The 13,615-nt window shown below is 37.7% G+C and overlaps 2 protein-coding genes across 2 annotated transcripts; both read right to left on the bottom strand.

The window, feature by feature from the left end:
• Positions 1-206: 206 nt before the first annotated feature.
• On the bottom strand, positions 207-2,456 carry LOC149559007 (putative L-type lectin-domain containing receptor kinase S.7). The gene has a single exon (XM_089828357.1). The coding sequence runs from the start codon at positions 2,351-2,353 to the stop codon at positions 434-436; it is 1,920 nt and encodes a 639-aa protein (XP_089684483.1). The 5' UTR covers positions 2,354-2,456; the 3' UTR covers positions 207-433.
• A 4,692-nt stretch (positions 2,457-7,148) lies between these two features.
• Positions 7,149-8,928, bottom strand: LOC149559006 (putative L-type lectin-domain containing receptor kinase S.7). Its single transcript, XM_089831208.1, has 2 exons — positions 7,637-8,928; positions 7,149-7,539 (listed from the first exon to the last, which is right to left on the bottom strand). Exons 1-2 carry the CDS (start codon positions 8,926-8,928, stop codon positions 7,149-7,151), a joined length of 1,683 nt encoding a protein of 560 aa, XP_089687334.1.
• Positions 8,929-13,615: the final 4,687 nt, after the last annotated feature.

Raw genomic sequence — 13,615 nt, 5'->3', positions numbered from 1 at the left:
AAGTATTGGATAGATCTACTATATTACTTGAATTTAATCTTTTAATCTTTGAATCAATGTAATTGACATAATTTAAAAACCATTATTAATTGATTATGTCTTTTGGTAAAATATGATAAAATATGATATAAAAAATCAAATGAAAATAATACAAGATTAGCTTTATGACAGGTGCAAGACTCGATTTAAAAAAGAACTGACAAATATACAAAGAATATATATTATATTTCAAAGATTTAAAATAAAAATAAAAAGGCTGCTAAATACTAGACAGACAAATTGTGAAAAAAAAAAGAGAGACCAAAACAGAAGTCTCTTTGCGCAAAGATTTTCACAAGGCTAAATTTACTAAATATTACATGTACCAAAAGCATGATCATAGAGTTACAATTTACTAATGTTTGCGATCATTTTCCTTTCATTAAAATTAGAATCAGAATGATGAAATTCCGATTGCCATGCTATCGTTTTCATTCAAGGTGGACAGTGATGATGGAGGCGGGATGTCAAGGAAAACATGGTCACCGTACACAGCAACAGGAAACGTTAGGGAGACGTGAGGCAACCCAACTCCTCTTTTCAATATACCCACCACTCTTTCCATATTCGGTCTGCCATTCGGATCGGGATGAGAGCACAACAATCCCACTTTCAAAAGCCGTTCCATTTCCTCCGCATTGAAATTTCCACCCAGTTTCTCATCTGCTGCATCAAGAATCCTGTGCTGCCCATGCAAGTGCCACACCCATTCAACCACTCTGCAGTTGTGATCAATCAAGCTCGAGTCCGCCGGACGTCTGCCACACGCAATTTCGAGAAGCAATGCTCCAAAACTAAACACATCGGACTCTCGAGTAGCCTTTCCCGTTGTCACGGACTCTGGTGCAATATACCCAATCGTACCCACAGCCGTGGTTGTACGTCCATCTTTTTCCCGTTCCATCACTCTGGCAAGCCCGAAATCACCCAGCTTCGCTTTGAAAGCTGAATCCAACATCACATTGCTCGCTTTGATATCTCTGTGCAGAACACTCTCATGCCGATCCTCGTGAAGATAAAGCAGAGCAGAAGCCACATCACAGGCTATGCTGTATCTGTGATCCCAACTTAGCCCAACTTCTGACTTCTCATGAATATACTTGTCCAGGCTTCCATTTGGGAGTAGCTCGTACACCAGAAGCAAGTCGCCTTTTCGATGGGACCATCCCAGAAATTTCACAAGATTGTGGTGAGTGAGTTTACTGTTTATAGTAATCTCTGCTATGTACTCACGCTTCCCTTGCCTTGAGGATGGAGATATTCTTTTCACTGCCACAGCTTCACTTGTGCCAGGCAAAGTAGTGCATTTGTAGACAGATCCAAAGCCGCCAGCACCAATAATTTTGTCATCGCTGAAGTTGTTTGTAGCAGCGAGCAGTTCAGCATATGGAAACTCGTGAGCAGACTGAGCTGCCTCTCGAAGTAATTTGTTGAACTCCTCGTCACTCTCCTCAGCCTCACTTGTGCGACGTGTCCTCATTGAACATCGCGGACACCTTCCAGCAAAGATAAAACAACATATGAAGATGAAACAGCCCAAAGCCGTGGATACCCATATTATGTTTGCAGAAGATTTTCTTCGTCTCGGAGTAATTGGTTCAGAGGTATTCCCTTTTGCTGCTGAAATCTCCCAAGAATATTGACAAGACAAGTTCCAAATGTAAACTGTCTGAATCTCAAATGAGTGTGCATTGGATGCTGAAAACCCAACCTGGACGTTCTGGGGAAGGAATCGGGGGAGATCAATATCGTAGCACAAGATTGGCTTTTTAGGTTTAGAAGCCCTACTGCCATTTGGGTTAAATGAAAGAAACACTTCGAGCTTCTCCTCAACGCCATCATAATCCACCCATGCACCCCACTTTTCTCCATTTTTGAGAGAGGTGTTGCTGTAAACATCATTGATCGAAAATGTTTCCTTGGATTTTCTGCCGTCGATGTCGATTCCCACATGGTTGTCATCCGGATCATATGGAAGATTCTTGAATGTATCGAACTCCACGGCAACAATCTGATTCGATGCATTTCCATCTGTTGCGGATGTAAAGAGGCCAAGACATTCTCCAGAAGAATTATCGGGAGGCTGTAATCCAGGAGGTGCGAAGAAGAAAGTGAGCCCATCGCCAGTGAACTTGTAATCATCATTCATCTTTGAAATGGCGAACTGAAAATAGGTTGAGAAGTTCGCCAAAGCTTTGGAAGAATTGTCCCACAGTGGAATTAACTTGTTATAAGTTGCCCATCCATGGCCCCGTACTTTATCTCTGCCATTTAAATGGTTGACAGTAAGCTCTATTCTATCCTTATCAATCATAGTGTCTGCCGACTGGTTAATACCGATATTGGATTTGGGAGGGAAGTGAAATCTTATTACTCTTCCATCCGTTCCATGAATGAAAAAGCACGAGGCAGCTATAGAAACTATAAACAATGGGGCAAACTGAACTCTTTGAATACTAGCCATCTTTGTTATTGATCTCTTTTACCTCGAATGGATAACAACCATTTAACTGATGTCAAATCTTAGAAGGAGCCATTACGGTCATCCGTAATGTTAAGCTAGTCTAGAGTGGCGTGTAATATAATTCAGTACTGTTGAGAGTGCATTTGATTGACTGCTGGTAGTCTTTTCTACGTTCTACCTTCGCTTATATTTTTTTATTTTCCTGGCGAAATAGATATCTCGTATTACTTACGATGACAAATTGTCTTCTTCACGAGGAATCATCGATGTTGAATGTTTGATTTTCAATTTCAACAAAATTTTGTAGGGAGAGAGAAAGTAAATTGTTGGTAATACGAGATTATCTATTGATTCCTGGTCTAACTGGAAAATCGGTTATCGTTAGTAATACGACATTATCTATCTATTCCATCGTGGAGTAAGAAATATAAAGTGAAGGTTAAATGTCTGACTTTGTCACGATTACCGTCAACAAAACAACAGTCAACCAACTGCTTTGTCACGATTACCGTGTTAACCGGCACAGAAGAATTTTTTTTTACATTAAAATATGACCGTGAATGGTAGACTGAAACACAGCCATGGTTGATCTACATCTTTTTTTTCGGGCGTTGTTGAAAATAATAATTAAATGTTTTGCCAATATTAATATTTTAGTTTTGATCAAGTTTAAAAATGTAAATCTTCATCGACTAGTGCTTGCACGTTTGAGGGGTGCAAGAGTTAAGCAGATAGTAAAATATATATCAAATGATCAATATTTTGATTAATTTATTTCAATTTCTCACTACTATCTCTCATTGATCTATACTATCTTAAACTTGTATGGTATATCTATTCAAAATTTTATCTTTACTTAACACAATCAAATCTATTGATGTTCTATTACATGTTATAGGACCCTACCAAATAATTTTACTTGTTACTTCTGAAAAATAAAAAATAATTATCTACAAAAATACTATAAAAAATATGATGTTGATATTTTTTCTTTCAACTTAAAAATTTACAAGTATGTGAATTATTTTATTACATGTTCCTAAGAGAGATGTGAAACTTAAAGAGAGGGATATACACCATAGACTTGTATACAAATAATTGATCCATCCATCTATCAATCCATATATATGTTGTCCATCTACCACCTCATATATATAGTTTTTTTTCTATTGCTTCATCTACTGCTTCACCTCTCTCCTCTTCCTTTTTTCTCTCCCTCCCACTCCTTTCCTCTTTTTCTCTCTCTTTATATCTCCTTAACTTATACACACACACACATAGAGATACTCTCTCTCCTCTATTTCTATTATGCATATTACTCTTTTTCCTACCATTCTCCCCTTGCCTATATCTTACTCCATTTTGTATATTTTCTCCTCGCTCTTTCTCCTTCCCTTTCTTCTCTTTTTTCCTCACCTCCTTCTCCACCTTTTTGTTTATCTCCACTTCCTTATCCTTCTCCTTGTTTCTCTCCTTCTCCTATTTCTTCTTCATCTCCTTCTTCTACTTCTTCTCCTTCTTCTTCCCCATTTTGTCCCCCTCTTCTATCATCTTGCACCCTTCTCCTTCTCCTTCATTTTCCTTCTTGTTCTCTACACTCTACTTCAACTTCTCCTATATTTTATTCTTAATCTTCTCCTTCTTCACTTTCTCATTCTTCTTTTCTTCATCATTTTCTTCTTGGCAATCTCCCTCTTCGTCCCATCTTCTCCTCCTCTTCCCCCACCCTCTTGCTCCTCATTTTCATCATCTCCTTTTTGTTTTCTTACTTTTTTCCTTCTAGCTCTCTCATTCCTCTCTCATGTCCTTATCCTCCATATTCTTTACCTTCTTCTTCTCCTTCACCTCCTTCTCTATCTCTCTCCTATTGTCATTCTCCTTAACCTTCCTCATTTTATTTTCCTTCAGTTATTTAACAGCTAATCTATCAAGTTGTTTTTATCCTTCTTTTGGAAGAATATTTCTCATTATTTAGGTAAATAATTAAAGAAAATTATTTATCAAAATTGATTGAATTTCTCATTCTATCTAGTCTCCCATCTACAAGAATTCAACTACTATACTATCTCTAGATAATGTAAGTATTAAGGAGAAACACTAATGTTCTCCACTTCTTCTTCTCTATCTTCTCTCCTCCTTCTCCTCCTCCTCATCTTACAATTCTTTCTTAAAGAAGATTAAATTTTTCATTCTATCTAGTTACCATATGTGGACATTCATCTCTTGTACTATCTCTAGATTATGTTAGTATTAAGGAGACACATTACTCTGATCTACTTCTCCTTTTCCTTCACCTCTTCCTATTTTCTACCCCTCTTTCTTTTTCTTCTCCTTCTTCTCCTCCTATTTTTTTCCCTTCATTTTATCCTTCTTCTTCCTCTATTACTTCTCTCTCATTGCTCAGAAGATTTTAGTTTTATCTAACAAGTCTTAACCTTATATTTTAACAACTCAGTTCATTGCAATGTGTAGGTTTTGTGAGTGCTAATTATGGGCCTCTAAATACACACACACTTCAACATGATTATTATATACCAGAAACATCCCGAAATGAACATGATATTGTCCATTTAGTATGTTTGCACAAGGCGACCTATTGCCTTCTAACTAGATGATATTTTACTATTCACTCTTAGAATTGAGAGATCAGTAACTGAACCAAACTAGTACAAAAGATTTGGAAGAATGCAAAGGCATTCTAATTTATGTTTATGATGTTTTCAAATACAAAGATATTAGATTGATCTAAATGAATTTTAAATTAATCTAAGAACAATAAAAAGTAATTGAAACTAAATAAATACATTTTAGTCTAAATGATGAGTATGTAAAGCAAATGATATTTGAATGCAAGGCACTTGAGTAATCAATCTAGCATCGATTTGATATTGTTCATGTGCATCTTTCAAAATGAGAGATTGAAGGTTTCTTTTATAGAAGCTTGGACTTGACCAACAGTCAAGATCAAACCCCATGTGCAATCTTGATTGAATGTGAGATTGAGTCATCTAATTTTGATACGGTTGAATGAGATGAAATAGGAGATAACATTGATCCTTAAAAATATGTGTTCATAATTATTTTTCTAATTAATCAAATAATCAGTTTTAATAATTATGATGAGCATATTTGATTTAATCAATATTATTTATTTCATTTTTCATGTGAGATGAAATAGGAAAGGATATTGATCCATTCAAAGATGTCATAATAATAGAATATTTTAATTTTAAATAAATAATTAGTTTCAACACATATGATATATATTTAATTAAATCAATGTCTTTTAATTCCTTCTTTATGTGTATTAGCTAAAAGGGTAGATTTAATTTAATTAAAGTACTTAGGACTTTTAATTAAATTAATTAAATTAAGATTTTTATAGCTAATTCAATTAATATTTCGGAATTAAATAAAGTAAGTGATTAATACAGAGTAATGATTTTCTACATTTGACATTTAGGTCAAGTATAGATGTTCAAAATCAGAAATGCCTAGTACAATAAGACTTAAGTAAGATTGATAAATCAAAATTGGTTTAGACTACCAATGTGCCAATTTAGGGGTATTATATTTTCCCCTCTTTGAGTAAATGTGTGTGCAACACATTGATTCAAAGAAATCAAAAGTCTGAAGTATAGATGAAGTGCTTAGATTGGTTCAGAGAGTGATGACACAAAGACCAATTGATGAGATTTTTAGGGTTATCTATAGAATGATGCTTAACCTTCACCTAGATACCAGTCTTAAAAGAACAAAGATTGTCAAAATTCACAAAATTGTTTCCAACATGAGATTCAATTCCCAAGAGTCAAAGTTAGAAGGCCTCGATACCTATCCATTAGAAGATGACAAGATTAATCATGATTCATAGGATTGTCACCAGAACAAGGCTTAATCCTCAATAGTCAAGGTTAGATTGTCTCGATACCTATCTATTAAATAGTGATTGAAAGAAAGGGTTTAGAATTATCTCTACAATGGAGTTTAATCCTCTAGTGTCTAGATAGAACACCTACATACTAGTCCATAAAAAGCTAACAAGAGCTAATCATGAGCCATAGAATTATCCCTAGAATGAGGCTTAATCCTTGGGAGTCTATGTAGAACACTTAGATACTTGTCCATCAAACTATGATAAGGATTATTATAAGATTGATCAGTTGAATAGTGCATATGATGCCAGATAGGGGGAATAGAGATGCCCCAAGCAATGAGATGTCACTAGCGAATGTGACATTATGTTGAGATTTGAAACCATATTTGAAAGATTCAATGATGTTCAACGATGTAATCATCATCCTGCCCCCTCAAGAGCATTGTCAAAAGATGACAAAATAGAATTAAGGTGATTCAGAGTGATTTGAAGGTTTGGTTGACTATGGTTGATCAAAATTTACCAGAGTTGTCTTTATTAGAGAATGTTGAAAAAGGTGGAGCAACATGTGAAATGAAGATATTCTCAGATTCAGAAAGTATCAGTGATATACTGCAGAAGCATTCAATCATGTCGGTCCCAAAATTTTAAAGTGTCATTTTGAGGTGTTTAAGTGCATCGGATTTTCAATTTGATCCCAAAAATACATTCAGAGTATCCTAATTATAGATGGCTTAAACATCATACACTAAGTTTCATTCCAACACATTAAGAGCATCCTAATTTTTTATTATGAAAAATTAGAATAAGAATGATTGCCATACTATAATTTTCATTGAGGGTGGACAATGATGATCGAGGCGGGATGTCAGGGAAAACATGGTCACCATACACAGCCACAGGGAACGTTAGAGAGACGTGAGGCAACCCAACTCCTCTTTTCAATATACCCACCACTCTTTCCATATTCGGTCTGCCATTCGGATCGGGATGAGAGCACAACAATCCCACTTTCAAAAGCCGTTCCATTTCCTCCGCATTGAAATCTCCACCCAGTTTCTCATCTGCTGCATCAAGAATCCTGTGCTGCCCATGCAAGCGCCACACCCATTCCACCACTCTGCAGTTGTGATCAATCGAGCTCGAGTCCGCCGGACGTCTGCCACACGCAATTTCGAGACGCAATGCTCCAAAACTAAAACACTTAGGACTCTCGAGTAGCCTTTCCCATTGTCACGGACTCTAGTGTAATATACCCAATTGTACCCACAGCCGTGGTTGTACGTCCATCTTTTTCGCGTTCCATCATTCTGGCAAGCCCGAAATCACCCAGCTTCGCTTTGAAAGCTGAGTCCAACATCACATTGCTCGCTTTGATATCTCTGTGCAGAACACTCTCATGCCGATCCTCGTGAAGATAAAGCAGAGCAGAAGCCACATCACAGGCTATGATGTATCCTCGATCCCAACCTAGCCCAACTTCTGACTTCTCATGAATATACTTATCGAGGTTTCCATTTGGGAGTAGCTCGTACACCAGAAGCAAGTCGCCTTTTCGATGGGACCATGCCAGAAATTTCACAAGATTGTGGCAAGTGAGTTTACTGTTTATACTAATCTCTGCTATGTACGCACGTTTCCATTGCCTTAAGGAAGGAGATATTCTTTTCACTGACACAGCTTCACTTGTGCCAGGCAAAGTAGTGCATTTGTAGTAAGATCCAAAGCCGCCAGCACCAATGATTTTGTCATCGCTGAAGTTGCTTGTAGCAGCGAGGAGCTCAGCATACGGAAACTCGTGAGCAGACTGAGCTGCCTCGCGAAGTAATTTGTTGAACTCTTCGTCACTCTCCTCAGCCTCACTTGTGCGACGTGTACTCATTGAACATCGCAAACTTCCAGCAAAGATAAAACAACATATGAATATGAAACAGCCCAAAGCTGTGGATACCCATATTATGTTTGCAGAAGATTTCCTTCCTCTCGGAGTAATTGGTTCAGAGATATTCCCTTCTGCTGCTGAAATCTCCCAAAAATATTGACAAGACAAGTTCCAAATGTAAACTGTCTGAATCTCAAATAAGTGTGCATTGGATGCTGAAAACCCAACCTGGACGTTCTGGGGAAGGAATCGGGGGAGATCAATATCGTAGCACAAGATTGGAATTTTAGGTTTAGAAGCCCTACTGCCATTTGGGTTAAATGAAAGAAACACTTTGAGCTTCTCCTCAACGCCATCATAATCCACCCATGCACCCCACTTTTCTCCATTTTTGAGAGAGGTGTTGCTGTAAACATCATTGATCGAAACTGTTTCCTTGGATTTTCTGCCATCGATGTCGATTCCCACATGGTTGTCATCCGGATTATATAGAAGATTCTTGAATGTATCGAACTCCACGGCAACAATCTGATTCGATACATTTCCATCTGTTGTGGATGTAAAGAGGCCAAGCCATTCTCTAGAAGAATTATCGCGAGGCTGTAATCCAGGAGGTGCAAAGAAGAAAGTGAGCCTATCGCCATTGAACTTGTAATCATCATTCATCTTTGAAATGGCGTACAGAAAATAGGTTGAGAAGTGTTGGAAAACTTAAACGTTGAAGAGCCAGCAGGTTGTCCTTGAGCCCTCCGCCCATCTACCTTGTCAGGTCACCGTAGGCATCCATGAACGGTAGGCATTTATTTTTGGTAGGTGAGATTTTGAATTTGGATGTTGAGGGGGAAGATATGACAAAAAGGAATGTTTATTCATTCATTCATTCAGTCAGATTATTTAGAGAGTTTGTGGATCAAGCAGATCAGAGAGAAGTTCAGCAGAGCAAAGAAAAGGAAGAAGAAGAAAGTGGTCAGCGGATCCACTTGTTGCAGAGACAGAAAGAAGTATGTTCATTGTCTCCAGTTGCACGTGACTCCTCTGTTCATTCTGTGAGTTGGTTGTTATTTTGTTTTGTCTTGTTGAAGCAGTGATTGCTCCAGGCACCTTTGTATGCAGCCATTAGAGCTGCAAGTTTAAAAGTTTATTGAAGTTTGAAGTATTAGCAGTTTAGGGTTATTTTAGAGTTTTCTAGTTGAAGCTGAATGCTCCCAGATTTTGTAATAGTTTAAATTTCAATTGAATAGAAAAGAAAGTAGGCTTACTTGAATTTATTGTTCTTCCTCTTCTATTCATTGCATTTGAGAAACTTGGTTGAAAGGTTAAAGCTCGGCTCTCTGGTTTTAATCGTGAAAGCATTCACGTTAGATTGTTTCTAAGTTATAAATTTTATTAGTTGGAGCCGACCTTACTTGGCATCCATTGTCTTCTTTGAGTGCTTAGCTAACTCAGCATCTACTATATTTTCCTTTGTGTGTCGAGCTCCCTCGGCACCTGTTGCCTGTCACTCGGCACCCTCAAGTGTTGAGCAACCTGTCACTTGACACAATCAAGTGCCAAGCAAAATTGACACTCTGCACCTTCATGTGCCGAGATTTTTCCAAGTGCCGAGTAAAGTTTTTTGAGTTAGGGTTGTGAGTATTAAACTCAATTTTAATATATTTCTCACATGGTATCAGAGCTTTGAGGCCCCACATCTGTAGTGAGTTAGGGCATTTGTTTTCTTGGGTTATTTGACATGGTAGGAGATGCAGGAAAGATATTGTAGCAGCCACCATCCTTTAATGGATAGAATTGTGATACATGGGCAAAGAAGATGAAGACCATAATGGTTGCAAATGATTTGTGGGAGTTTGTAGTTAATGGATTCAATGATGCGACTGATCCAACTCAGTATGCTACCCTCACAAATGCACAGAAGACTCATTTGAAAGTGTCAAGGAGGAAAGATGCAAAGGCATTAAGTCTTATTGAAGTAGCAATGACAGAGACAGTATTCCCAAAAATTGCAGCAGCAAATTATGCAAAGGAAGCTTGGGATATCCTTGAGACAATCTTCAAAGGGAATGATAAAATCTGTAAAGTAAAGCTATGGAACATAAGGAGGGAGTTTGAGAACCTTCAGATGAAGGAAAATGAATCAGTTGTAGATTTCAGTTCAAGAACCTCCAATGTGATTAACCAACTCAAGTCAAATGGAGAAGACTATCAAGAGCAGAGGATAGTGGAAAAGATATTGAGGAGTTTACCTCATAAATATGACAATTTGGTCATGACCATAGAAGAGGCAAAAGACCTCACTGTTTTGACAATGGATGGGTTGATGGGTACACTTCAAACCCATGAGCATAAGATCAATAGATCTATATCTTCTTCTTCCCAAGAGCAAGCATTCAAGGCTCAGTCAAATCCAAGAGGAAGGGGGAGAGGAAGAAATGGCTCAGGTATAAACTCCAAAGGCAGAGGTCGAGGTAATGGAGGACAAAGGAATGCTGTAGCAGAAAGCTCAGGAAGAGTAGATGGAGCAAGTAGCTCACAAAATACCTCAAAAGGAGGTAAGAAAAACTACAACTCAAATAAGAGTAATGTAGAATGCTACTACTGTCATAAATATGGGTATTATGCAAATGAATGTTTGAAGAAGCAAAGAGATCAGTCAGGACAAAAAAATGTGGCTGACATGAATATTGGAAGTGAAAACACTACCTTTATCATGTGTAATGTTGGTGAAGAAGGAAGCCCTAAGGTTTGGTACCTTGACAGTGGATGTAACAACCACATGAGTGGTAATGAAACCTTGTTTTCATTCATTGACAAGAGTTTCAAATCAGAAATTAAGATGGGTAACAATGAAACCCTACCAGTTGTGGGCAAAGGATATAGTATGGTCCGCACCAAGAAAGGTGAGAAGAAGGAAATACAAAATATGTATTTCGCCCCTGATATGAAGCACAACTTGATGAGTATTGGTCAGCTCATTCAAAATGGATACAAGCAGCTGATGGAAAATGAAAAGTGTGTCATCCATGAAAAGGATGGGAGCAAGAACATACTTGCAGTAGTTCAAATGACAAAGAACAGATTGTTTCCCTTGAAGATAGAGACATGTTTCTCATCTCAAGTTTGTGCTGCACCTCACACACAATCAGCTCTAAGGAGTGTGATTGAAGACCCCTCACGACTATGGCACCTCAGGTATGGTCATCTTGGCTATGCTGGTTTAAATTTGTTATCAAATAAAAGAATGGTAGATGTTTTTCCATGTGTAAGAAATTCTTGTGACAAGAGTGAGGCTTGTATTTTGCTAAAGCAACATAGGCTTCCCTTTAATTCTGAAAATTTTAGGAGGGCTAGATATCCATTAGAGTTAGTGCATACTGACCTAGTCGGTCCTATGCAAGTTACTTCCATTGGGGGGAGTACTTATTTCATGACATTTATTGATGATTTCAGTCGTAGGACATGGGTGTATTTCTTAAAGAATAAATCTGAAGCATTTGATAAATTTTTAGAGTTTAAAGCCCTGGTTGAAAAAGAATGTGGATACTATATCAAGGTCCTTAGGTCAGATAGAGGAGGAGAGTATACCTCCAATTCTTTTGTAAATTTTTGCAGGAAACATGGCATAAAAAAGAGAGGTCATAGCCAGCTACACACCACAGCAAAATGGAGTGGCTTAAAGAAAGAACAGGACCATTGTTGAAATGGCAAGGAGCATGATGAAAGAGAAATGTCTCCCAACTAAATTTTTGAGAGAGGTTGTGGCAACAACAGTTTACCTAATTAATAGGTGTCCTACAAAAGCAGTTCGTGATAGAATTTCAATGGAAGCATGATCACGAAGAAGATGGACAGTTGAACATCTAAGGGTGTTTGGATGTGTTGCATATGCACATATGCCTAAAGAGAAAAGGAAAAAAATTGATGACAAAGGTGTGAAGTGCATCTTCATAGGGTACATCTCAGAATCAAAGGCATACAAATTGTATGACCCATTGAACAACAAGATGACTCTTTCAAGAGATATGGAATTTTTTGAAAATCAGTCTTGGTATGGTTCAATTGATGAGTCACCAAGCACTTCAAGTAAAGTGCCAATTATGAGTGAAGAAGATGCTGATGAACATCAAGAAGAAGGAGCAAATAGAAGAAAAGGCAAGTAGGTTCAGTCATTGCCGAGTACTAGTGAAGATCAAGCTAGTCAGCAATGCAGCAACAGTGAAGATTCTAATCCCACACTCTCCTCCCTGTTACCAAGAAAGACCGAGTCTTAGGGAGTTATACCAAGATGAAAGGTATGAAGATTATGATGAGAGTGTTAATTTTGCATTATTTTCTCATAGTGATCCAGTATATTTTGAAGAAGCAATCAAGGAGAAGAAATGGTGTAATGCCATGCATGAGGAAATAGATGCTATAGAAAGAAATGAGACATGGGAGCTAACTGAATTGCCTCCCGAGAAGAATGTGATTGGAGTGAAATGGGTCTACAAGACAAAATGCAATGCTGAAGGCAAGATTGATAGGCATAAGGCAAGGCTGGTAGTCAAGGGCTACAAATAGTAGTATGGAAGAGACTATGATGAGACCTATGCCCCTGTTGCAAGAATGGAAACCATGTATGCTATCATAGCAATTGCAACTCAGCACAAGTGGAAGGTATTTCAAATGGATGTGAAATCCACCTTTCTAAATGGTGTATTGAAAGAAGAAGTGTATGTGGAGCAACCACCTGGTTATGAAGTTGTAGGTGAAGATAATAAAGTATATCGATTGAAGAGAGCTCTTTATGGGCTCAAGCAAGCTCCATGGGCATGGTATAGTAGGATTGACTCATATTTGATGAGCAATGGCTTTAGCAAAAGAAATGGTGAGCTCACTCTTTACATCAAGGTAGTAGATGGTAATGTTTTGATTGTTGTCTTGTATGTAGATGACTTGATTTTTACTAGAAATGACAAGGCTCTAATTGGCGAGTTTAAAGAGGCCATGAAAAGTGAATTTGAAATGATAGACCTAGGTCTCTTGAAATACTTTCTAGGAATAGAAGTAAAACAAATGCATGATGGCATTTTCATCTCTCAAGAAAAATATGCAGGGCAGAGCTTGGAGAGATTTAAAAAGTAGAATAGTAAGGCAGCTCCCACACCAATAACAATAGGTTTGAAGTTGATAAATGAAGACTCTAGCAAGAGAGTGAATCCAACACTATACAAGAGTATGGTTGGAAGTCTAATGTATTTGACTGCAACTCGGCCAGACCTAGTGCATGCAGTAAGTCTGATTTTCAGATTTATGGACACACCAAAGGATTCTCATTAGCAAGCAAGAAAAAGTATCCTAAGGTATGTGAAAGGTA

The sequence above is a fragment of the Cupressus sempervirens genome, chromosome 5, assembly GCF_028749045.1.
Source record: "Cupressus sempervirens isolate cs-2001-9-10 chromosome 5, ASM2874904v1, whole genome shotgun sequence".
Taxonomy (NCBI): Eukaryota; Viridiplantae; Streptophyta; class Pinopsida; order Cupressales; family Cupressaceae; genus Cupressus; species Cupressus sempervirens.
The sequence above is the reverse complement of the archived record's forward strand: the minus strand, read 5'-3'. Positions and strand labels throughout refer to the sequence as shown.

Excerpts from the sequence above, each read along its gene's own strand:
- LOC149559007 (XM_089828357.1), bottom strand. The coding sequence starts at position 2,353 with ATGATTGATAAGGATAGAATAGAGCTTACTGTCAACCATTTAAATGGC.
- LOC149559006 (XM_089831208.1), bottom strand. The coding sequence starts at position 8,928 with ATGAATGATGATTACAAGTTCAATGGCGATAGGCTCACTTTCTTCTTT. Across the intron at positions 7,540-7,636 it reads ACGGCTGTGGGTACAATTGG|ACGTCCGGCGGACTCGAGCT; the intron begins GTATATTACACT and ends TGCGTGTGGCAG.